At 33.9% G+C, this 27,666-nt stretch overlaps 1 protein-coding gene across 1 annotated transcript in view; it reads left to right on the forward strand.

The window, feature by feature from the left end:
• The window catches only part of CDH19 (cadherin 19), a 49,643-nt gene extending 32,274 nt beyond the window's left edge, over window positions 1–17,369 (forward strand). The window contains exons 9-11 of the mRNA XM_079942910.1: window positions 11,294–11,408; window positions 13,676–13,927; window positions 16,837–17,369. Coding sequence (XP_079799036.1) covers window positions 11,294–11,408; window positions 13,676–13,927; window positions 16,837–17,327 — 858 coding nt within the window. The 3' untranslated portion in view covers window positions 17,328–17,369. The remainder of the gene's footprint in view (window positions 1–11,293; window positions 11,409–13,675; window positions 13,928–16,836) is intronic.
• Window positions 17,370–27,666: the final 10,297 nt, after the last annotated feature.

Raw genomic sequence — 27,666 nt, forward strand, 5'->3', positions numbered from 1 at the left:
TGCTCCAGGCCTTGCACCTGCAGTGGTCTCCCAATTCCCTCTACATTTCCAACCACCAGCCCACTTGTACCCTGGAGGATTATCCATGTTTGCCTGGAGAATGTGGACTGGTTCTAGCCCAGTAAATTCCTTTGCCCTGCGTGCAAGATGCCGCAACCACACCTCCTCCAAGGACATCTGAAGCTTGTCTCCCTTCCACATTTTTCTGTCCTTAGGTGATCTCACTGAACCCCAGAGTACCCTTTGGAGTTCTCATTACATCTTTATAGTTACTCCCCTATTATAGCTTAATAATTCTTTATAGTAAACTTCCTTCATTTAAATTACTGTCTCTCTCAATTGGAAATAGACTGATACATAGGATCATTTTATATTTCCTGTTCAAGATCTCAAATCAGTTATTTTTCCAAGATTCTGTGATATTTTTAGTGGAGAATTATAGAAAATGTAGATGCAATATCTAAATAAAATTGGGATATCTGTCCATGTAAACCAAGGAAAACCCTGCTCTCTCTTTCTCTTACCCTACTATCTTAGCTCTCCTTCTCTCTCTCTCATATTTTTAATAGTATTGAAGACCACTGTAAGGAAAACTCCATCTCATTTTGTTATTTCTTTGCAAGTTTCTTTATTTTCTTCAGTTATGTACAATTAATATATTTTAGAGAAAGATACGTATGATAATTTTCAGAGGTCCTCTTTAATTAGAACACTTATAAATATTTAGAGGTAAATAATTTTTTCTCAAATTGCAAAAGATAATCCCACTTATATTTCAGCACTAGTTAGGATAGTTCTGCCATAAATGTGTGTACAATATATATGTATACAGCTATGGCAAATAACGTGGGCTTTTTGACCAAAATACTTCATCTAAATGTCTAGTAGAGACTTGAATCCTAGGACTAGTACAAGACTCTCTATTCTTAAATGTAATAGAATTAATATGAAAAATATTATAAGGTGATGATACCCAAAAGATAAAAAATCAATTTTGCATAACACACACTCTCAGAAACTTAAAAGACAAAGGATGAAGAAGCAAATTCTATTTAAAAAATAAAATGATTGAAAACAGTGTCAAATTTAGTAAATGTTTTCCATTACAAGTAAATATATTCACAAATCCTATACATTTTTGGTATATCAATAAATTTTAATTAAAAATAAAGGCAAAAGATAGAGGGAAAATAATTATTTGCAAAAACTGAAAAAAAAAGTGCTTCTGTTATTAACATATAAGAGGGCATGCTGATTGATAAGAAATCTTCTTATTAAAAGCTGGTTCCTTGATACTGCTGTAGTAACTGTCTTTTGGAAATACTATGAATAAATTTGTCAATAAATAAATATCCAGGTACTTTGTATCCAAAACAGATGACATGTTAATGTTTTGTCAATGTGAATGTTTTCTCTAGAATATAGTGGTCCTATTGAAGTTTATCCAAATCATTTTCTATAATATGTATTACTATAAATTAATCTATTTTTCATTTTTATCAAAACCACATTTTACTGTATAGTCTTTTATAATAGAATCTACTACTAATATTCATAGGAAGTGAACATTTTTAATAAATTGATTTATAGAAAACATATTTGTAAATTACTTATGACTATAGAAATACCAAGTGAGTATATAAAAATGAGTATAAAATATAATTTAAGCATATAGATAATTTTACTTAATTTAGGAAAAACAAAGAAAATGAAAGATGTTTTGGAATACCAATTACCTAATAAATCACCTTAAAAGCAATAAAAGAAAAGCATTCGTTCTAATTAGCTCTTAGATTATTAGAACAACCAGACTAATGAGTCTTGAAGTAGCACAATTTGAAACAATTAGATTCCAGAACAATCAGTGTCATCCTGTAAAAGCAACATTTTCCCTTATCTTTATTTTGACATCAAGATTATCAAATTTTTAAAACTTGGGTTCAAAAACAATTAGGGAAAAATGCTTTGAATTGTGAAACTTGTTTTTTAAAGCTTATAATGTGACTATGTGTATAAGAATTCATGAGATTTTCCATGAGCTTTGCTGGTTCGTTTTTTGTAGTGCAGATCTATGAATAGGTAGGAAGGGCAAAAGTATCGCATTTTAAAATTATTAAAAATTTTCCAAACAAATTTCAACCAATATATCTATTTCTTAAAACCATGTTCTATTATATATACAATATTTTCTTGATTATCTCAAATCGGGATTTGATTGTTTTACAAACATTGGTAATTTGTTAATGAATTTATTTTGAGATACTGAAGATTGCTTAACTGTGCTAGAACGTCAGAAAACGAAACAACAAGCCATTTTCTTTCCAGCTAATTATCATTCTTGGCATCAAAGTGACCACAGAGTCAAAAAAAGAAGTATTTATTAACTCAGGCTTCTCTAGGTTTTTTTTCTTTTTTTTGAGTGGCATTGTCTACTACATTTTTTTTTTTTTTTTCGGTACACGGGCCTCCCACCGCTGCGGCCTCTCCTGTTGCGGAGCACAGGCTCCGGACACGCAGGCCCAGAGGCCATGGCCCACGGGCCCAGCCGCTCCGCGGCATGTGGGATCCTCCCGGACTGGGGCACGAACCAACGTTCCCCGCACCGGCCGGCGGACTCCCAACCACTGCACCACCAGGGAAGCCCTCTACTACACTTTTAATTTAGTCTTAAGCAATACATGTACACAGCTTTCCAATGATAACTGTGTGTATTTGTGTAAGTTTGATGGATTTGCTTCTCTTAGCATTTGAGAAAAAATGAAAAGGATAGCAAAATAATTTTTCTTCCCTTTATTCTCTACCTGTTGTCCTTTGTTTTTTATTTGTTGTGTCTTGTTTTGTTTCATGTTTTTGAGAGACAAAGTGGTCCTTTAGAGAGGATTGCAATGAACGTTTGTTTTCTAGTGTTAATTTGGGGCATGGTATGGACTGATTGGTATTTTTTATTGTCTAAAAATCAGTTATGTAATTCAAATATGTTTCCCCTCCTGTGGGAATGAAACATCAATAACGACAGTTAAGCAGCAATAATAGAAAGATTGCCTGGCGTGATAGCAAGAGAACTTGACTAAACTCATCCACACTAACTGATTTCAGTGATAATCTAACCATGCTGAATACTGGTCTCCTCATATGAAAAAGAATGATACAACTTTTGCTCTACAAAAGGGTTAGTAAAGATAAAATACTTTAAAAATACTATTAAATGAGAAAATTGGTAGGATTGAACTTTATTCAAAGTAATTTTGTAAATACTAACAGCAGCAAACATTTAAGAGTAGTGTCATACATTACAAGTTCTTAACATGGGGCCCATACCTTCTAAAGAGATTCTGATGAGCTATGAGTCGTCTGTGCACACTGGATAGTGCATAGAAACAACACTGTCACTGTGTATGCAGATGAGGGTGGAAGCAGGTCAATGTCTCTCATTCAATGCTTAAAGGAAACCATTACTTATAAAATAAAAATTGAAAGTTACAAAAACCAATATAAACATATTATTGATGTTGGTTTTTTTTTTTTTGGAGTTTTTTTGGTCAGATTCTTGATTTATTTTGATTGGTTTGAAACATTAAGCTTTTTTTAAATCTCTGGAGTAATAATTCAATAAATTGCATTTATCATTTTTCTTTCTTTAAGTTAATATTTGTTTACCAAATTATTTTATTTCAAAACTATTGTTTGAAAGACAATGAAATGATACCTTTGAGAATGCAAATCAAGAAAAAGAAAGAATAATTAGATAAATAGGAGTAAAAATTAAATCCCTGTTTTATAATATGATATTTGTGTGTTCAAATAATTTGAAAATCTGGATGATATGAGCAGTATTGGGGAGAAGATACACAAATACATTTAAATTCTCAAGTCTTTTCAACAAATTTTACTGTTGCAAATGGGTATTCATAGGGAGGAAATGGAAAACTCTACCTTAACCTCACATCTTATACAAAGATTATTTCAAAATGTATCATATATTTAAATGTCAACCTAAAGCAACAAAACTTTTAGAAGCAGAGGAGAAGAAATTCTCTTCTATGGCTACGCAAAGAGTTCTTATAAATATGTCACCAAAAGCCCAATCCGTAAGAGAAAACATATTCAGTATTTTTAGGAGAATAACAAAACAATATTTTAAAACCTATTAATATTTTCCTTAGATATAGTGATATAGTATACACGTAATGTAAAAATATGTGTAAACTTTTCATTTGATGCTAAGAAGTCCTTTGAGAAAAACTTAAATTTTGGATTACAAATAAAATGAATCAAAATGCAGACATAATATAAATAGTAAGAATGAAATAGTGTACTCAAATCAATAGTCAAAATCTCACTTAATACTGAAACACACATGGTAGCATAATTTAAAACAGTAATGAGAAAGGAATTCCTGCTTTCCACACTATCAATGCATAGTGTTCTGAAGCTTAGGTCCACACAATAATATATAAAATACATACAAAACAGAGTTACTGGAAAGAAGAAAATTTATTTGAGAAGATAAGATTATCTAGTGAAATACTGACAAATAAATATGACAGAATTTTAAATTTTCTTAAAGGCACATTTAAAAATATTTTTAAAAGAGGAGAGGTTGCTATCCAACAGGCATAAGGTTTCCATTAAGCTGGGTGAATAAGCTCTAGAAATCTGCATGCGACATTGTCTCTGTAGTTAGCGATACTTAAAAATGTGTTAAGAGGGTCGATCTCATGTCAAGTGCTCTTATCACAAGTAAAGTTTTTAGTATGTCAAAGAGAAACTGATGAAATTAATTTTAATATTTATTTGACACAATATATACAGAATATTGTGATTTTCACATGTAATGAATTAAAAATCAAAAGGGATATATTTTATATGTTTTCTCATACTATGAAAATCACTCCCATCCCATTTCCCACGGGCTCAAACAGCTGGACAAGATGACAAGTTAAAAGGTCTCCTATATCTATCTGCTTTGGGTAGATAATAACATTCATTATAGAAAATCAAAATACCAGAATAGCTGCACTGTATTCTGGAGGAAATCAGACATTTCCTTAATGACCTATGTGGGTAAACAGAAGTTTTATTTCTCTTCTTAGTGTGTAAATGGCCAGAATGGGGAGGAGAGGAAGGAGAAAATTTTTCATTGGTTTGCAAAATGTGAATATAATAAATGAGCTGACATTAGGGCAATTTGTCTTTTCTGTTTGGTGTAAATAGTTATTTTTCAAATTAATGATTCCCATTATCTTGACTTATACCAAATCTCTTTTCCAGAAGTAAAGTGTAATAGCAGTGATTTTTAGATTCTTTCATACCAATACACTGTCTAATGTAAAAACATTTACATTGTCTCCATGTAAAAGTATTCTTTTGACTAAATTTCTGTGATCCCACAGTGTGATCCCTGGTTTCTCTTCATCTTCCTTTCTCTCTTGTGTCCTATACTTTTCATTTTTTTCAGACTCACTCTTCCTGCTATCCTCCACAAATATGTCTTAAATACAGTTCATATTCAAGTGACTTCTAGATCTTTATGCCAGTTCTTTCTCTTGTATTTTAAGCTATAGGTCCAACTAATTAGATAAAATACTCGGGTGTCCTATGGTCACACCAGATTTGTTCCCGCCTTTTTTTTACAGTGTCCCCAGCAAAATTACTACAGTTCACCAAGTCGTGCAAGAAAGACAAATGGATATTATCGTTAATTCTTTCTAGGCTTTTATTCTTTATATCCAATCAATCATTAAGTTCAGTTGATTCCATCTCCTAAATTTTTCTGTCATCTGTCATCGTACCCTATCCCCACTCTTACTAAGCTCACAAGGGCCAGCAACACTTGCGCAGTGAACCTTAGCTCTGCTGAGGGACGTTCCTGTAAAATCAAATGTTGAATTACCCGATCTCACAGCCGACATGCAGAGATATACTACGGTTGTTCATTAGTTATCGTTAGGTAAGCCTGTAGGCACGTAAACCGCTTCTATGACAGTCAGTTTTAAGTTTTGCGGCAATGGTCAGAAGAATATATTGTGTGCCTTCTTAGAAATGATAAAAAGACCTTACTTTGGTGACATCGACCTACCCTTAGAGAAAATTGGGCACCTGGGAAACTGTATCTCCATCTGGAAGCATGTTGTACCATCTTCAGTTTATGCAAACACTTCAGTAATTTATATGTACTTTCTCATTTAAAATAACTTACATCCTATCACTGATTGTTGCTGTCTTTTGGTATAGCACATCCAGGAGTTTTGTTTACCAACCGGTTGCTCCCAAGCTTGCTAACTAGGTCTTCTATTTTCATACCCACACTAAGGATGTCCATAGAATGAGCCTTTTAAAATGCAAAACTTCCCCCAATAATTTGGGATTCTAAATAAAAATACTTTTGTCTTTCCCAGTTTAAAACTTGTGAGTGGCCATTGGTGTGAAGTCCAAACTCTGTAAAATGCCCTCCTTAAATAAATGTTTGTGTGGCCACCAATCAACTCTGAAGTAAAATCTAATTTCAGTTTAGATGCCAGGTCCTCTGACCCCAAAAGTTTAAGTATTATGTACTTTAGGTGTTTTATTATATGCTTTTATTTTGTACTTTAGGTATTAGGTCCTTACTCAACACTCTAAGTTTGCAGTCCTGCTTCTACCTCTATTCCACTAGAATGTAAACAGTGGTGAGAGAGACACTCTTGACCCCAGCCACCATGGAACACCCAGACCTGAGATGACATGGCATGTTCCAAGTGTCAATGAAATATTTGTTAAATGGATACATTTGGGATATTAATTAGATATTTTTATAATTTAACTTTTAATTTATATATGATGTTATGTGAATTTATAAAGAATGATTAAAATTTAATTTGTCAAAGGAAAATAAAAAATAAATATATTGAGATAAAAATCTAATAATGTATAATTTATAACAGAATATGGGTAGATTTCTACAAGTTAATGGCAAAACATTGCAATATCTACGGCTTTTAAATACATCTAATAAAATTTTGTGAAAACTTATTTTTTTAAAACAGAGTAGCTCTGCCTCTGTCTAGGACCAAAATATTAGAATATCATGAGCATCTCAACATTTTTCCCCTAAAAACATTCTAAACAAAGAAAGAAAACAGACTACAGACTCAGTTATCTTGTGGCTCTATTATTTTATTAATTAGCACTTTGACCCTTTGAACAGGTGTTCAACAACCTTTTTGAATTCCATAGATTTATTTTGTCAAACAGATCTGATTTGGAATCTGATTTGGAAGTACTATAAGAAGTGACGGTCTTAACTAGATAAGCAATTTTGATAAGATTTTTAAAAATCCTTCCACATATTCCTTTACTGCAACTCCCATTTTTTGGTTAATTAATATAGCTTGCATTGAGAGAAATTATTTATTAAGCACATTTCAGGGAATTAATAATTTACATCAATTGATACTCAGTACCTGTGTATTGATTTATAGTTTATAATTCAATTTATAGTTCATAATAATTCAAAAATGTGTTCCTCAACTAACCTTGGAAGTAGATTTCACTGATATCTGCCATTAGAGGTAAGGAAACAGAGTCAATTGAGTTGTTTGCTCCAAATCACAGTATATAACACTTGCTTATTGACTAGCTTTCAAAAAATTGCATGTTTAACAAAGGCCATACCTATAGTTTGTGGAGAAATGAGTATTGGACTGATTTAAAATCAGGCTATTTAATCTGGGAATGACATTTTAGTAAGCTGGTCCATGGGTGCCTCTTTAAAAAAAAAAGCCGTAATGAAAGGTAATTAATAGAAGGAAAATAGTTATATGTCTTCCTTGATTATCTTTAAATATCTTACAATTTTATTTGTCAATTATATCTAAATAAAGTTGAAAAAAGGGCTCTGGGGGGCACATATACTACTCATATTTCACACCAGCTGTTGCATCAGCTTACATTCAAATTCTGACCCTGCAATTTTACCTACCTAAGATATATAACTGACTTGAAGCTTAATATAAGAAAATATAAAGTTGGGACAATGATAAGGTTTATTCCACAAGATTATTGCAAAGATCAGCTATGGTAATATATAGAACAAACCCCGGCCAATAGGTAAGTTCTCAGTGAAAGGTGGTTATTGTTAGGTTCTCTATGCTTACAAAATATATTTCCATTGTAGACTTCAAAGTAGTATAGACAGGAAATCACATGTACTGTGTCAGAGGGAAATTGGACAAAATTCTGCCCAGAGAGCAAAGAGAAATGAGAAAGCTACAGTTTCAGAATTTGTCAAACACAGCTGTTCTTTGTATGAGCTTTGCATTTTGATTTCTTTGCTTCTCTCATAAATGTATAAGGCCAGAGATAGGCTCCAGGTAAGTAGATATAAGTATATAGTTTAGAAATCTAACCAATGCAACAAATAGGGATTTTTCTTAGAATTTTATTTGAAAATTAAAATGAAAAACTTTCCATTGTTATATTAAAATAAAAAATCAATATCCTCACTCAAGGCTTGAAGGTAGGGCTTCCCTGATGGTGCAGTGGTTGAGAGTCCGCCTGCCGATGCAGGGGACATGGGTTCATGCCCCGGTCCGGGAAGATCCCACATGCCACGGAGTGGCTGGGCCCGTGAGCCATGGCTGTTAAGCCTGTGCGTCCGGAGCCTATGTTCCACAACGGGAGAGGCCACAGCAGTGAGAGGCCCGTGTACCGCAAAAAAAAAAAAAAAGACTTGAAGGTATATTAATGTTGACCCCTTTTTAGAGATTTGCGTTTTCAAGAAAAATATACGTGTTCGAGGTTGGTTCAATAGAATTAATGATACCCACTATGTGACTGATTCTATTATGTCAGTAGGTTCCTATTTTTGTAAAGTGGTGGAACCCAATAAAACATATGGAAACCCAGTTTACAAAGCAATTTATAAGTGGAGGTATGTTCATTGAAAAAGGCAGGAGAAACCTGTACATATTCCATTTACCTATACATATGTATAGGGTAGTTTGGTGTTTTTTTTAACATCTTTATTGGAGTATAATTGCTTTACAATGGTGTGTTAGTTTCTGCTTTATAAGAAAGTGAATCAGTTATACATATACATATGTTCCCATATCTCTTCCCTCTTGCGTCTCCCTCCCTCCCACCCTCCCTATCCTACCCCTCCAGGCGGTCACAAAGCACTGAGCTGATCTCCCTGTGTTATGCGGCTGCTTCCCACTAGCTATCTACCTTATGTTTGGTAGTGTATATATGTCCATGCCTCTCTCTCGCTTTGTCACAGCTCACCCTGGTAGTTTGGTTTTTAAAGTATTTTAAAATATATACAAAGTCAAAATCTCTCTAGTGTTCTTGAGCCTTCATACAGGAAAGGAAAACATTTTCAACATTTAGTCAGAGGCATGTGTCTAAAACAGAAAGTCAGGTAGTAAGATAAATTATTCCTTGTCTAAACATCAAGGCTGCATATGCCAACAAGATAAACGTGACTTTTTTTACAATTTGCTATCCATCTTCATTGAGCAAATATATATATAACAAGATTACTCACAGTATTCAGGACACTATCCTATGCAAATCCCAACAAGACAATGTTTTCCCGAAGAAAACACGTAAAAATGTGTACTGCTTATATGACAAGCACTTTGACAAGCTAAGACATTGAATCCTAAAAATGAATCCTAAAAGTTAAGTATTAGTATCTCCATTTAAAAAAAAAAGTTATTGGAGCATAGTTGATTTACAATGTTGTGTTAGTTTCAGGTGTACAGCAAAGTAAATTGTCTGGCGGTCCAGTGGTTAAGGATTTGTGCTTCCAGTGGAGGGGGCACAGGTTCGATCCCTGGTTAGCGATCTAAGATCCCACATGCAAGCCGTGCAATGCGGACAAAAAAATTAAAAAGTTAAAAAAAAAAGTATCTCCAGTTTTTAAGCTTAGAAAATTAAGTGGTAAAGGCAGAATTCAGAGTATCAGACTTCCAAGTCCTTGCCCTTCGCCCTGGCTATACAAAATCTTATAATAACCCAGAATAAAATAATTATCCTCATACGATGAACATTTATTATTGTAGGCATGAATTGAATAAAAATGTTTTCTTTTATTAGATTATTTAATTAACATTACATGATTATCATTTAATTAAGAACGTGTTATGAGGGAAAAGATAAATCAATGTAGAGAAATAATGTACAAATTGCATTAGTTTCACAAGGTTCTTTATGCATGTGGGGAGATACCCTTTGAAGTGTAACGTTATAAATTATGAGTCTGTCATCTTGTAACTAAGGATATTTTTGTTTGACACATTGTTAAAAGCACTTTCATTCTAGAAAATTCAAAACAATAACTTCTATAGTCAATTTACTTTAATTTCCAGAATTAATCACAATCTCATTATTTGATCTTGACAGCACATCTCTTTTTTGACAATAATTAACTACTTGACTGACACTTTCATGTCTTGAAAGCAAAGAACTAATTGTCGTTTGTTCATAGTTGCATTATTTCACTTTTTTATGATCTGAGATACAGAGAGGGATTTATTTGACGTGGAACATTTTTCCTATAATCTTTGTGGGTCAAGGAAATCATGTACATTGCCCCTAAGCTTTAAATGCGTTACTTCCTCAAATCAATTTAAAAGCTCATTACTTTAGCAAATACTCTAGTAAGACAATAAGCTTACCACAGCTATGCTGTCAATATAAGCAGGAAATATATAACTTCAGCAAATCATAATGGTTGGTATTCAGATAAGAAAGGGAGAAGGAAAAAAGGAAGGAAGGGAGAAATCCAGGCAGGAAGGATGGGAGGATGTTTTCTAACGAACTTAGCTTATGGAAATCTTCTCCTCTGTTAACAAGAGTTTATTTATTATGTAATATTAAAATGTTCTTTTGAAAGGAGCAAGTAAACATATATATATATATATATTTTTTTTTTTTTTTTTTTTTTCTGTACGCGGGCCTCTCACTGCTGTGGCCTCTCACGTTGATGCGCAGGCTCAGCGGCCATGGCTCACGGGCCCAGCCGCTCCGCGGCATGTGGGGTCTTCCCGGACCGGGGCACGAACCCATGTGCCCTGCATCGGCTGGCAGACTCTCAATCACTGCGCCACCAGGGAAGCCCCAAGTAAACATATTTTTAACCTGAAAAAATATTTTCATAATCTCCACCAGTTTGAGATATCCTCTGCAATATCCATAAAGATTTTGGTAAAGCAATTTTAATAAAAGCTAATAAGAAGAAGAATATAATAATGATAATGATCATTTTTCTGAATAATAATATAAAAAACTTATCCCTATTTTTTTCTAGGTGATTCAGACCATCAGTGCAGTGGATAGAGATGAATCCATAGAAGATCACCACTTTTACTTTAATGTATCTGTGGTAGAAAATAACTCAAGTTTTACAATCATAGATAATCAAGGTAATGCCATTCACTCATAATAACTTTCTATCCATTCTTCTTCGAGAATCTTGTTTAATTTTAAGGAAATTTGTAACATTACTTTTTATACTATACCTGAAATATGATAATGTTGAGAAATAAAGCAAGGTAAGGAGTGGCAATGGAAATTGGAAACAAAACTCAAAGTAGTGTCCTAGGAATATCATTTCCCCATTTCCCACTGGATTTCTTTAAATTAGAAGCACTTTTTCAAGTCATTATTGGCTATAGGCCCCTGTAAAGTCTGAATGACCTTGCAAATATAATTGCAGTTCTGACACCATGGTTCCTTTCACGCCTTCACATAACTCAAACTTCAACCCATGTCTGGGGAAGAAAATGATATATAATCATGTTAGCTTGATTGATTGAAAGATATTTGGAGTCATTAATTAGGAGCTATAAATATTTGGAATTGGCTTAAGACTATGCTTTTTCCTTCAAAACGAAGTGATTATATCAGCCTGAGAACAAAATGTTCTAAAGGATTTTGTACAGAGGGACAGAATTCCTTTTCCTTCCATATAGAAGGGAAATAACTTTTTACAAAGCCACTCTGTTCTTTTTTCCTTCACTTCAGTAAAATATTTTTTTGTCACTACATGGATTTCTATTCTAATTTTGCTTCATATCTCAAAGATATGAAACACCATAGGATTCATTACTCAAGCATCTATAACCAAACACCTGCAGCTGTCCTTCCTTACAACTGAGTTTATGCTCCATATGAGGGGAGATCTGTTATGGGAGAATAAATGCAGACACGTTCTTTTCCTTTTGCCTTTGTCAAATTCCCCAGTGAAGGAAACTCAAATAGATTTAGGATTTAAAAAAATGCAAATATCAATATAAGAAGTAAGCTGTGGGTTAGATTTGTTTATGTAAATATAAAATAAGTTAGTGGGACAAAATAAATATATTGAAACATAAAGAGAATAATTGATTTGATTTAATGTTTGCGATTACAAGGAATTTAATGAAATACATACCAAAAATATATAAACTCTCTCACCTCTTCAATCTGCCTAGTGAATAAAATCACAAGAGTTTTATAGACTTCAAGTGCATGATGGAGAATTAGTTTTTAAAAGGTGATTTGGGAAAAGTCATAAGTAGGCACACATTTCAAAAGACTTCCATTTATTTGCATTTGCCTATTTCAAAGTCTTCCATTTATATATTTCCATTTATTTGTTTGTGTCTTCTAAAATTTGTTTGATTGCCACAGAAAATATTTCAGGGAATGCCAATACCAAAAATCAAAGTCAAGGGCTTCCCTGGTGGCGCAGTGGTTGAGAGTCCGCCTGCCGATGCAGGGGACACGGGTTCGTGCCCCGGTCCGGGAAGATCCCACATGCCGCGGAGCGGCTGGGCCCGTGAGCCATGGCCACTGAGCCTGCGCGTCCGGAGCCTGTGCTCCGCAACGGGAGAGGCCACAACAGTGAGAGGCCCATGTACCGAAAAAAAAAAAAAAAAAAAATCAAAGTCAAGTCGGGGGGAAACACTAGTACTGAGACACAATAAACTGCCCTGGAAAAGACTATTTAGAATAATTTGGGATTGAGGGAAAAGCAATTTCAAATGTGTTGAAGTATATATTGTTTATTTTTGTTAATTTTTTGAATCTTCTGTCTAGGTGAATTAATCAGTACTATGAAGGTTTAACGATTCTCTGAAATTTAAGTAGAAAATGGGTTAATAATGTCAAAGTGAAATGAAACATTCTAATAGAATCTTTTACACCAAGTAAAATGAATTCTTTTGTCTTATTAGTAAATACATTATTTGAGATCACTTGCTGTGATAAGGAGATGACTTGAAAATCTCGTGTATTTATAGTATTTGTGAAAATAATGAGTTTCTACTAGAAAAAGCACTGTCATGAGTATTTAACCCAAATGAAACTGATACTGTCATTATAAATTTAATGCTAGTACCCCCTATTTACTATTGATATCTAATTAAAATGCTGTTTTCTTTTCTGTGTTCCACATGTACATTTCATATATTTATCAAAAAACATTTTGGAACTGATTCATATACTTTATCTAATTTTTAAATTGGGATTTAGGCAATGTCAAAATCAATAATGACTTTTTGAGTTGATCTCTTGTCTTTTTTATCAGAAATTTGCTCTTCCCTATTTGAACTTATTTGATCTCTACACTGCTGCCTCTAGTACATTTAACTGGTATGAATTTCTTTTGTATTATTGAAAAAATCATGCACATGGATTTTTGTTTTAGATAACACAGCTGTAATTTTGACTAATAGAACTGGTTTCAGCCTTCAAGAAGAGCCTGTCTTCTACGTATCCATCCTAATTGCTGACAATGGAATCCCATCACTTACAAGCACAAACACCCTTACCATACACGTCTGTGCCTGTGATGACACTGGTAGCACGCAGACCTGCAATAATAAGGATCTTATGCTTTCCATGAGATTCAAGACAGAAGTCATAATTGCTATTCTGATATGCATTATGATAATATGTGGTAAGTTGTGTGAACTGAGAATATCTTCATTTATTGACAGTAACATGATAAATATAGAAAAGAGTTAATTCCATTATAATGGTATGTGTGGGCTTGTGTGTGTGTCTGCATTTAATTGCCCTTCTTAATGTGGTACAATTCTAAAATCAAGTGGACTGAATGAAAAATAGAGTGAATATGCACTTCAGGTTGAAAATAGATGATCCTTGAATTCTATGAGTATATGAGTATACTTGTGCCCATCCTTTTAAGAGTGTTTTGGACACACACATTGTAACATATGTAGCAATATAAAAATTAGTAATAATAATGGTGAGATTCCATTGAGTGCTTATTATACTCCAGGAGACTGTCCTAAGTGCTTTACAGAAATTATGCAGTTTGATCCTCAAGATAACCTTAAGAAGTGGCGACTATTATCACCTTCATTGTGTAGATGAAGAAAGTGAAATTCCAAGAGTTATATGGTTTACAAAGGGTCATGCAGCTAGTAAATGAAGTGCTAATATTCCATAACACACCTCTATCCAACCTGATACTGCAGCTCACTGAAGCCTAGGATCATTGAGGAAGTAAATGTTAAGATGAAAAAATGTAAAAGAGAGGGTCTTACTTAAAGTGCTAAACACAAAAGAAATAGTAAAATAGCTCCACCTGTTTTTGTTTGTTTTTGTTGCTGCTGTTGTTTTCACAAGGAGATAAGTTATTCTCATTTTACGGATGAGGCAAATGAGGCCCCAAATGTTTTAGCCAGGCTTTCAAAACTACACGCATCTAGCAAAACATTTTCCCTTTCTTTAACATACCAGTATATATAATCTAAACCCTTCTCTTGCTTTCCCTCATAGCTTCATATCAAAGCCAACACAACTTTACAGAGTGTTGACAGCAATAGTATCAGCCATGGGTTCTGGAATCCCAAACTCACTGCTCAAAGGGACATACAAAATGTTTCAGGATTTGCTTTGCCTTCACTCTTCTCGTCTGTCTCAAAGCTTTCCTCTTTTACCATTCAAAGTTACCCTTCATTTCTACCTAGCTTCAGTTTTTCAAAATTATTTTTAATGATCTTTGATCACAAAACTGAATTTAGAGCTACATAGCTAGATATCAGAAGCAAGAAGTAGTAAAAACAGTACAATGTTTGCAGGATGCAAGTACTAAGTTACTCACTGGTACAGAGCTAAACCTAGTCCCGAAACCCTGCAAGTAAATACCAAGGGCAGCCTCACAGTCAAGGGCACGAGTAATACTGAGAAGGTGGGAAATCAGGGTAAACCAGTAGTCAGCAGTTTCCTGTGAAAGTTTCAAGAATACGCTCTTCAATTTTCATAGATTGAAAAATTATTTATTAGATTCCTTTCTATTTCAACCATATACCTCTGCTGTATTAAAGTACAGTGCCAGGATTCAAACACGATGGCCTTATTTCAAGAACACTATTTCAATTTCTTTAAATGTAAAATTTATATAAAATATATTCTAATGTATTTCTCTTTGTGATAATATTAATAACATTACTTCCTGTTTCAATTCTTATAGATGAAATGTTGAACAGCTACATAAGATCCAAGATTGTGTAAGGATTGGCTATCCATGAAACACACACAAACACACACATATACACACGCACTTTTCTTTAAAATTTAAAAATTTAAAAAGACATTCTGAAATTGTTCTATTTCTACACAATGCTAAAATTATCTTATATAATTGATCGATGTGGACATACCAGTGTTATGATTCAGAAACCTGATAGGTTTGGAATTTCTGAAATTAATATGGTATAACAAAGCACGGATTCTGAACCAACTTTCTGGTTTTGAATGCCAGCTTTTTGTTTCCTAGCTGTGTGACTCTGGGTATGTGACTTAATCTCTCTGCACTTCAGTTTCCTTATCTTTAATAGAGAATTATAATAAAATACGGGTATCATAACTAATCAATGAATAAATGTAAAGCTTTCAGAAAAATGACTGGTACATACTTTGTAGTCAATAAATATTAACTTAGAAAATAATTATGCCACAGAATTTGTCTCAATGGCGAAAAACAAATCAGTTCTGTGTGCTTAACTTCCACTAACATGGATCATTGGTTACTGAGATTGGCAGATGCATATAGATTCTGCTTTGTTCCGTTTTCAATATATAAGAAAAATATAAAATTTTTAATCTTAAATTGATCATCATAAACAATTCACTATATATATATATATATATTATTATTATTATTATTTATTTTTTTTTTTTTTGCGGTACACGGGCCTCTCACCGCCGCGACCTCTCCCGTCGCGGAGCACAGGCTCCGGACGCGCAGGCCTAGTGGCCACGGCTCACGGGCCCAGCCGCTCCGCGGCACGCGGGATCCTCCCGGACCGGGGCACGAACCCGCGCCCCCTGCACCAGCAGGTGGACTCTCAACCACTGCGCCACCAGGGAAGCCCAATTCACTATATTTTTATGATGTTTTTCTACTTTAAACCATCAGCCAGAAAGATTGTTATACTTCCTTGTCATTCTGCAAGTCCCTTCAGTAAATTTTCAATAGCAAATATATCTTTTTGTCTTATAATCAGAAAATCGAAGCTTATGTCTTGAGCTTGTAACAGAAGCAAGAATTATATAGTTTATTATAAATAACAATATTTAACAATATCTTATATATTATGACATAATATTTATTAAATAGTACATATTTTTATGTATAATATATAATATAAAATATTGTAACATACAATATTTAATAATGTGTTTAGTATAAATATATAACATACTAATATATGATATTTATTATATATTTATAATATAATAGTAATATTATTGGTAATATGAAGCATATGTATTTATAATATATAATATTGTATTATATTTGTGTTAATTAATGTTCTTGTATGCTCTCTTTGACAGGGTTTATTTTTTTGAACCTAGGTCTGAAACAACGAAGGAAACAGACTCTATTTCCTGAGAAAGGTGAAGATTTCAGAGAGAATATATTCAGATATGATGATGAAGGTGGCGGAGAGGAGGATACAGAGGCATTTGACATAGTGGAGCTGCAGGGTGGCACAGTCATGCGGGAACGCAAGACTCGGAGAGCCACCAGGGTAGAGATTCGGAGCCTGTACAGGCAGTCTTTGCAGGTTGGCCCAGATAGTGCCGTATTCAGGAAATTCATTCTAGAAAAGCTCGAAGAGGCTAACACTGATCCCTGTGCCCCTCCTTTTGACTCCCTCCAGACCTATGCTTTTGAGGGGACAGGGTCCTTAGCTGGATCCCTGAGCTCTTTAGGGTCAGCAGTCTTTGATGAGGATGAAAACTATGATTACCTTAATGAATTGGGACCTCGCTTTAAAAGATTAGCATGCATGTTTGGTTCGGCTATGCAGTCAAATAATTAGGGCTTTTTTATTAATAAATTTTTTTAAATGCTAATGTGTATTTGGGCAAACTGGTAGTCTCTTGGTAAAGAGTTGTATACTCTGGTTCTTGGGAAAAAGGAAAAGACCCAATTTATAATGTTTTCTGATATTCTTGGGGTAAGTATCCCATGGTTATTTCAAGCTACCCATCCATTGTCACTGACTGCAGGTATGGGGCAGTGAAGCTAACAGTCAGCTCTCGGGTGTCTAGGCAGGCCAGCTCTAGTGTGCCCCTGAAATACTCCTCTGACATTTTTCCAATACCATCCAATACAAATTCTCAAAATTTTTGAAAGTTTAATGTGAAAAGGTCCCTGATCTAGATTGTCTTAATATTATTTCATTTATCCATTTTTAAAATCTTACAAAGTAAGAGTGAAGAGTTTATGTGTGTTAAGCTCCCGATACTCTACAGAGATAAACACCTAGGAGAATCTCAGTGGTTATATACTGATATATATATATATCAGTATATATATCTTTTAAAAGATATATATATCTTTTAAAAAAAAAAGTATATATATATCTTTAAAAAAAGTATATATATCTTTTAAAATATATATATATCTTTTAAAAGATATATATATCTTTTAAAAACTGTTTCTTTTCTATGAATAAGCAAGCTTCTGACTGAGAGTCTATGATTCATTCTAGTTTGATATTTTAAAAATGTCATCAAAACCATATTTTAAAACTGATTTCAAATTTAGACAGATGCTTTGTATCTGTTAATTACTCAAAGATATAGTGTAAATTTGTATTCTCTTTGATATTACAGCTTTATATAAAAAAAGGGACATAGACTTTGTTTAGGAGATTTTCATATGTTATTTTCTTATGTATCCAAAATACATCTTTATCATGTCACAATACTATGATAAAACACATATCAACATTTACTGAACATTAAATTTGAACTTTAAGAAAATGGTAGAAAGTGTGAAATTTGTTTAATTTTAGTTTTTGATTTCTAATTTTATTGCTACTAAAAATAATATAAATGAAAGGAGTACTGGATTCAAACTGGAGTTATTATTCATCCTAAATGTTACAATCAGCTGCCCTGCTCTTACCATGCATAAAATAAAACATGATAAAATTCTCAGCATTTCCTTTTTTATTAAGAGATTAGACTATAACTGATTCTTCTGTGTCATTTTTTTTATTATGGAATATAAAATTAGGTACAATAGTTACTTTTATGGTAACATTATGAAGGAAGTATGCTAAGGTCCTGGACATAAAGCTTTAAGGTAACATTAGATAGTAAGATAATAAAACACTTTAATTTTAATCAACCTTGTAAGAATGATTCTCAATTATTCTATCCAAATCAAAGTGGAATTCAAAATTCACAGGTTGAACAGAAAGAAAGTAGTGAATACTGTGTCCTCAAAATAGCTTTATGTGTTCATTTTTTATTAATAGCATGTGAAACTGAGCTGAACCAAATTGACCATATATGTTCTAATCAAGTACTTCAAATAATTTTGAGCTAAAGTTGGAGTAGTTCAATAGCTACAATATATTTTTTCTCTGTACTTTAAGACAATACCATCCATACCATGTAATAGAAGAGAATTTTTTCATCAGTATCAATCAGGTACCATTATGTCAGCAACACAGATATCACCATTTTACAAAAGCCTGAGAAAATCAGACTTGAAATACAACAATTTAGGAAGATATTAAATGTAGTAGAGAGGACATAAGCTGTAGTAACTCCTGGTATATTCACATCGTTATTTACTTAGGGAAAAGTAGGAACAGTAAACAAAACAAAATTCAAAAATAAAGTAAAAACTTGCAGGTAAAAAAATGTATGGGTTGAGAGAACATTTATATTCCTATCATATGGACATAAAAATTGAAAGAGTATAGTTAGGGAAATTTTCATGAATTATTCCATGAATGGCTGTACCCTGTATTTAGAAAATAGTGCTATATAATCTTGGTTGAACTGGAATGTATGATAAACAGCAGATGAAGCAATCCATGGAAAATAGATTAGAAAAAAAGAAATAGGGTCTTCGGAGGCTTGCAGTTAGTTCAGTCATGAATGAAAGCCTTATAAACAACTTATCAACTTGGATGAACACCTTATAAAAATGCAGTATCTGCATCACTAAGTTTAGTGTTTGAGTCCAGTGGCACTAAGAAGATGTGTTAAAATAAATTCTGGTTTAGTTAATGATAGGATTGTCAATCATAGGGTACATAGGAAAAGAGATTCAGGGCTGGATACCGATTTGCTAATCTAGAAAGTGTCCTTTTAAACTATATCAAGAAAATACTCTCTGATTCTAGTAGAGAAGTTGCAATTTTCTAGAAGTTATACTTGGTAATATTTCAATAACTATTTTAACCTTTTTTTCTAGTCACACAGCTGTTGCAAGAACACAGCTGTATCCTAAGCTAAAGACATGACATTAAGGTCTCATTTTTGTAAATTTTAATAAAGGTAAATCAATGCAATGATATTTATGAAATAGCACAGCTTTGCATTAATACCTGCACTACTTAAACTGCACCCTTCATTAACTTACAGGTTTATGTGTAAGTCTTAAGTTACTAGTGGTTGAAACAGGAAAATATTGAAATCCTTTATAGGGATCAGAAAATGTTAGCAATAATAGTTGTTCACTAAGCACATAGCTTGAGCCTATCAGATCTGAGTTTGAATTAGTTCACTTTTATTTAAATAATTGTGTGAACTTTATCGAACTGTCTAATCTTTCCGTATCTGAGGTTGTGATCGGTAAAACGAGGTCCAATGTATGTATTTCACACGATTGTTGTGAAGAATAAGTAAAATAGGAAGCACACGTAGTACCAGACAAAGCACAAGAGTTCAATAAATATCAGCCCAGCATCGTAACAGCTGACCTTATTCTGCTGGAATGCACAGATCCCTTTCTTTTCTAGCACTGAGTGATCCCAAGGGCTTCACAGCGCATTTGAAATATAAATCAGTTTTCTGACCTGACATACAAGGTCATATATTATCCTGTGTCTGCTTATCTCTGTGTGCTCTGACTCTTCTAATGCCATGCTCTAGGCCTGAAGCAATCTTCCTCCAAACATTTCTATTTTTCATTCCCTCACTTCATTCAAGTCCGTGATCAATTGCAACTTCCTCAGAAAGGCCTACCGGACCACTCTCTCCCACTGTGTCCCTTGCTCTGCCTGTCTTTGCATCAAATCACTCAGCTACTTTGCAGCAAGTACATTATATATATGTTACTTGTTATTGCCTTTATCCTTTATTAGAATGTAAACTCTAATTGGGCAAGGGGTTGTCGGACTTTTTCATTTGTTCTTGTCTAAAATTGTTTCTAGCACATGGTATGTGACCAATAAATATTTCTTAAATGAATGTAATAATGAATCCCAATCTATTTTACTTGGTCCTGTATAGAAGCCGTATTGACATTGTTGAATATTAATGTGAAATTAATGTATTTTTCTAACCAGGTTAGCACTGGGTAGTTCTGGGTTACAATAAGATTTTTCAAAATCTTTCTAGAAATTATATGAATTTGGTATTTTAACTTGTTTGTACTTACTGATATCATTTCCTGCTGTGAGGAAAGGTAATAATGTTATACTGTTTAGTCAAAACACATCCTTTGATGATTGCAGTAGAAGTTCTCATATGAATAAGTTCCCATGAAGTGTGATGAATAGGAAAACATTTGCGATGCATGAGAATTCTATGCTTCATGTTTTAGAATACAATTTGGTAACAAATGCATTGTTAAGCTCACAGGGCTACACAAAACCTACAAGGTAGCTTCATGTTCTTTTATATGATATAAATAGGCATTAGATATCAAGTACATTAAAAGCTGGAAATAAATGTAGAAAAGGATTATGTGGCTTTTACATATCCAATTACTTCTGTCTTATATATCTATATACCCCTCCAACCATCCTCCCATCCACATATCCATCTATCAACTATCTCCTTTCTACTATCTATCCCCTCTTCCAGGAAACTATAATTTCACAATTACATTAGAGACTAGCATCTCAATCACAGATTAGATCCTTGAGACACGTTAGTATTTCTTGCTGTCTTTTTTTCCTAGAGAGCTCTAAGGATGGGAAGCTGCCTGATATGAAATGGCAGGGAAACAGAGAGGGCTAAAACTGGGAAAAATGCAGTTCCTAGCCTTTGGCAAGGCAAAACTGCATGAATTTCCCATAGGTTAAGTGGTTCCAGGTGTAGAAATTTTGCACAGAATGTAGAAGCTGAAAGGGAGCTTAAATCAGTCATCCAAAGACTGTGTCACACAGGCTAAGGAAAAACAGGGACCTCTGGTCCTTAAAATGTCTCCAAATACCCAATGCATGAGCTCCAGAATAGAGTGCCAGCAGTCAGATGCCTGTCATCACACAGAACTTTGGCTGTGAAATTATGATAGAGCCAGCCTTGTTTATATGCCCTTTATCTCTCATCTCTCCATCCCCACCCAGAAACCAGAGGTCCAGATGCAGCAGAGTAAGTGGAACAGGGAGAGAGACAACCACCTTGGCCAAAGTGGGCATAAGAAAGATCAAGGCAAGTGTTTCTTAAAAATGGAATAAAATGAAACATTTTCATGATGTTTCTTTCAAGTTACAAACTAATCGATAAAGTGGATACATTAACATATCAAATCAATTTGGCATTTCATATAGTTTGAATAATTTAAATTTCACCTTACTAGTAGAAAACATTAGCAAAATACAAAAAAAGTAAATATAATTTATAGTGTTCTTAGGACATTTGAAAGCCTGTTACAATAGTTTATACAACTTTATTTCATGCTATTTCTTTGTGCTTATTCATTTTAATAGTTAAAATGTGATATGTTCTTTTGGCTTCTGCAGTGCTAAGTGGTTTATCTCAGCTAGAAATAAGGCTGGACATGGAAATGACCATATATTCATGATTACATAGAGGTACAAATCTATAGAATATTTTGTCCTAGGAAAGGGAATAGAGATTATATATGGGATTCATCTGTACAATAGGGATATTAAGGATATATAAGTCATCATATCATTGGAGGAATGAACTGAAATAATACATATAAATAATTAACTGGGCTTAATGTATAGCAAACATGACATTTTTACCTGTTGTGATTCTTAAAATAATAATTATTATAATTATATTAAGTTTAACTTTAGGAATGCTCATAGACTTATCTCCTTACTCTTGAAATATTATGGCCAAAAAGAAAATGAAGTGGAAATGGGCAAAGATGGCTAAAAGGTACAAACTTCCAGTTATAAAATAAATAAATCCTGGGGATGTAATGTACAGTGTGCTGACTGTGGTTAATAATACAAAAAAAAATGGAGAGAAGAAAATGAATTAATTCAGGACAATAATTAACTTGCTGTTACTTCCTGCCTGCACACCTTCACCCTTCCAGGGTAATGTGCCATTATTACCAAAGGAAAAAATTAATTGCTCAAGTTATACATTATGTATGAGATGTTCTGATTGAAAGTCACTCCTCTGTGACATTTATTTGGAAAAAGACCTGCTAAGTTAAGTAGTAACAACATTTGCTGGCAACTTTTTCTAGGTATAAATATTTTAGAAACAAACAAAAACTATCAAAAAAGAAAGGGTTGGTTTTGCTCACTTTTGTAACTAATGGAGAAGTGAAGTTATTTCTATGCTTTATTAGAACTACATGGAAAACGTGAAGTTCACATGCTAATGGCTCCAAGAGAAAGCTTTCATACCAGTTGTAATATCTAAGGTCTGATACCCACAGTTCTAATTTTATGTTAAGAATTTAAAATTAAATTACAAAGCAGATTGTTCTCAGCAACTCTGAAGATACAAAATGAAAAGCTGCACTTTGGCTTCTATCTACATTCCCCTGTCCTTTCTCATTTTAAAAACAAAAAATTAAGGACCTGTTGCCATATGTTCTCTGATGAGTACATTTTTATCATCTCCTTTTCTTCTATCCAATCTTAGGACTCAGGCAACGTCTAGGCAATTATCCAGCTCATACTGCCACCTCAGTTTTCAGAAACTCCTTTCTTATCCCAGATGACCTCCGTATTATTTCTCTGCGGAGCTAATTAACTAATTTTAACTCTCTTTAAAACTTAAAACATACCTGCACATGACAATTCAATTTACATAGACTTTCATCTGATCAATTGAAAATGTTTTAAGTTTTAGCGATTATATAAATAAAATTAGAAGTTGATAAATCATATGGTATATTTATTCATACTACCTTACCATTATCACACATTATTAAAATAATTTGTCCCAATAACATAGTTTTTAAGAGCAAAAATTTCTCCCACTTTATAAAATAGTCTACAGTCATGTTACTTTATTTTTTTACATAAATGCTTGAAAATGAAATCTGTACCAAAGGACATACTAGCAAAAAGTGTGAACTGTGAAAATCCTACGTATTTCTCACACTTGTGTTCACCCATCCGCCATAAGTAAATAACAAACATCAAAGATTTTATCCACTAGAATCATCTACTGAGCATCTCCAAGTTGAGTACTGCATAATGAACCCTGATTGGCATCCTAACAAATGCTATATCTGCATCCTCGCTGGAAAAATTATGGTGAGGAACAAGTGGAGGTAGAGTGAGAGACTGTGACCAGGGTGACAGCTGGCGCTAAGGTGAGATTTGGTGTTGAGTTCAGCTCCCCTCTGTGCTTTGCAAAGGAGTCACTGCCTCTTACTGCTCTTCGTTCAGTTACGCTACTGGCCCCAAACAGGAAAGTATTAATGACGAGATTTGTATTCTTTCAGATGTTTCTGAATATGTCAAAGCTGTTCCTTTACGCAGACATAGAGAATGGACTTGAGGACACGGGGAGGGGAAGGGTAAGCTGGGACGAAGTGAGAGAGTGGCATGGACATATATACACTACCAAACGTAAAATAGATAGCTAGTGGGAAGCAGCCTCATAGCACAGGGAGATCAGTTCGGTGCTTTGTGGCCACCTTGAGTGTGGGGTAGGGAGGGTGGGAGGGAGGGAGACGCAAGAGGGAGGAGATATGGGGATATATGTATATGTATAGCTGATTCACTTTTATATACAGCAGAAACTAACACACCATTGTAAAGCAATTATACTCCAATAAAGATGTGAAAAAAGAAAATAAATAAAGCTGTTCCTTTAAATCTCTCTCACTTTTTTTTTCTTTTTTTTTTAATGCAGTTGCATTTCCAGGTGTTATTCTAAGTGTTGTTTTAAGTGTTATTTACATCTCTATTATAAGAGAAAAGTACTGATGTTACTCCTAGCATACTAATAAGGAAACTGGGACAAAGAAAGACTGAGCAATTTGCCTGAAGTCATACATGTAATAAGTGGTGATAATGTAAACCCAGGCAAGTTAGTTCTAGATTCCAGGCTTTCACCCATCATACCATACCGGCTTCTAATTTGCATCACCTCCTTATGTTATTAATGTAGGGGCTTTATTCATTTGGTTACCAGTGATTTTTTTTGTTACTTTAGATGTTATGGTAGCATATAAATTATATATACATATAGATAGGATAAAGAGTTGATTAGTATTCTTTTTTCAAACATACTGAGCTATTTTTTATATTATTATTACTGAAACTGTTTCTATCAAAATGAAGTGCTGAACGTTTTACTTTTCCCATTATTATTACATACCATTCCTTATTGCTACTAATCAACCATAGAAATGACACCCTCAAAACATATTTGAGAACAGAAAGAAGATTGATTATTTAAGGATACTCAAATTATTGTTATATTAGATAATGGCGTAAAAATCCAGTATATTAATTTGCTTAATATGACTTATATTTTTCCCTCTCCTTGGTAATAATCCCCCCATAAAGGGAATAAAATAAATACTTGTGTATATGTTGTCATGAATAGCAAATAAATAATGAGCAAAAGAAAGAAAGAAGATTAGGCAAGAATATGAGAAAACCACTAAATTCACATTGGGAATTCAGAGCAACTACCATTCATTTACATTGCTTTTGTCACGTCCCCCTGCTTCTTTCTTTGCTGTGTTTTTTTTTTTTTTTTTCTATTTGAGCATTTTCTGTATCTTAGAATGCGCTTGATTTATTTTTCATAATTTAATCCTCAATCAGAGACAAGGATTAGCTATTTTTAAGCAATGACTTTTGAGATTCATAGAAACAGAGAACTGAACATCAAGACTCACAGGATTGTTGAATTATTCTGATGTGGTTGGGTAGCACAAAGTAAGCTTTCGTAAATAAACACAGATGATTCCCTGATGTATTTTTCAGCAATGATCTGTGCCTTAGGAGTAAAAACATGATAATAAGCCTGACATGTTCCTTTAGCTTTCCTCTACTGATATCAGAGTTCATGGTCTGAATCATATTAAAGAATGTAGTACTCTTTGAATAAGGGAGACAGCAACTGACCAAGAAACCTGAAATACCAAGATAATAGCCACCATCACTACTGAGCACCAGGTCATCTATTGGTTTCGCCAGCACACATCCTCTTCACTCAGGATGAAAACAAAATAGAAGTTTCAATTTCGTCCACAGCAATGTGTGATTGTATATTGGGATATATGGTCATCATATAAAATTAACACACTGGGAAGCATATCAATCAACTGACTTTTTGCACATCTGAATTGTAATTGTTTTTATTTTTGATCTTTCTACATACATACTCAAATATGGTCTTTATTTATTTATCTATTTATCTATCTATCTATTTTTGGCTGCACTGGGTCTTTGTTGCTGTGCGCAGGCTTTCTCTAGTCGTGGCGAGCGGGGTCTACTCTTCGTTGTGGTGCACGGGCTTCTCATTGCAGTGGCTTCTGTTGTTGTGGAGCACGGGCTCTAGGTGTGCGGGCTTCAGTAGTTGTGGCACATGGGCTCAGTAATTGTGGCACGTGGGCTCAGTAGTTGTGGCTCGCGGGCTTAGTTGCTCCGCGGCATGTGGGATCTTCCCAGACCAGGGCTCAAACCCGTGTCCCCTGGATTAGCAGGCAGATTCTTAACCACTGCGCCACCAGGGAAGCCCTCTGGTCTTAATTTTTAAGGTGGTCAACATAGAATGATACAAGTCAATTTAATTTGACTTTAAAAATTTCAAGTTTTTAACTTGAAATTCTTTGTTTAAAATTAAACTTTCGGGCCCAAAACCATGCAAATCTTTAATATAATAAACCTGGAAAGGATGAAAACAAGAAAGAGAATAACTCAGGAGCCACATACCTAGAGCCATTTGCAAAGGAAATGTATTCAAGTGACTATTCTCCATGCTCTCTTTCTACTCTCCATGTGGAAAGAATGTAACCTAAAATCCTTCCTCTTAATATTTGTAGAGTGAATATTAAAACATGGCGGGCAGTTATTAGCATTGAATCATTACTGTGTTCCTAACCAAGTAATTAAAATGCCTTGTTACTATTGATGAAATGAAGCTTGACTCTGATCTGGGAAGGGCAAGGTAGACAAGACACCCATATAATCTGCCCCTGCAGGGGGTGCATTCTACCCATTTTTACTTAGAGAGAAGACTATGGGCCCTTCTGTATTTTGTGTCAAAGCAAACATTACCATTATCAGCTCAGAGTAAGAGAATATAACTGAATATGTATGAGGAAGTAGCACCAACCCACACAGAATTTTATATTACATTAGTAAAAACTACTAGATTTATTAAAATGTATAGATAACTAGAACTGAAAGTCATAGCTGAAGCTTTTAGGAATGAGTCATCGTATTGTATTTAACATTCCAGATTGCAGAAGGGTTTCTGCCCTTGTAAATCATTTGCTACCTTATAACGTATTCTTTTTTCTAATTAAATTGGTTGCACAAAGCTTATGGAACCTTGGGATTTGAACTCAAATGCCTAGTGGGGGCAGAGCTATTCATTTCCAAGCTGACTCTTGCTTTGCCACACGGCTTACACTTCCAAAAGCCAAATGCTACTTTTTTGTGGCATGTATGCTAATCTCTGAGGAAGGTTTCAGCCCATATTTTCCCTTCCCTAATCACTTCCATTGATTTTCATACTGTATATAACATTAAGTTAATCAGAGTATTCCATTATGACCTCTAATTGCTTTTCTGAAAGGTAGGATAGTTAAATGTATTAAATATGTTAAACATGGCAACTTTCCCACTGAGAGACTGGGAATCTCAACAACATCACACCTTTATAAAGCAATTCAAGATGCCTCTCTTCTTCCAGACAGTTCCTTTATTCAAGCAGAAATTATCTGAGATGTGGCTTTTACAATTAGCTTTTGACTTAACACCTTGCCCCAGATGAGAGAGG

The sequence above is a fragment of the Stenella coeruleoalba genome, assembly GCF_951394435.1.
Source record: "Stenella coeruleoalba genome assembly, chromosome: 14".
Lineage (NCBI taxonomy): Eukaryota > Metazoa > Chordata > Mammalia > Artiodactyla > Delphinidae > Stenella > Stenella coeruleoalba.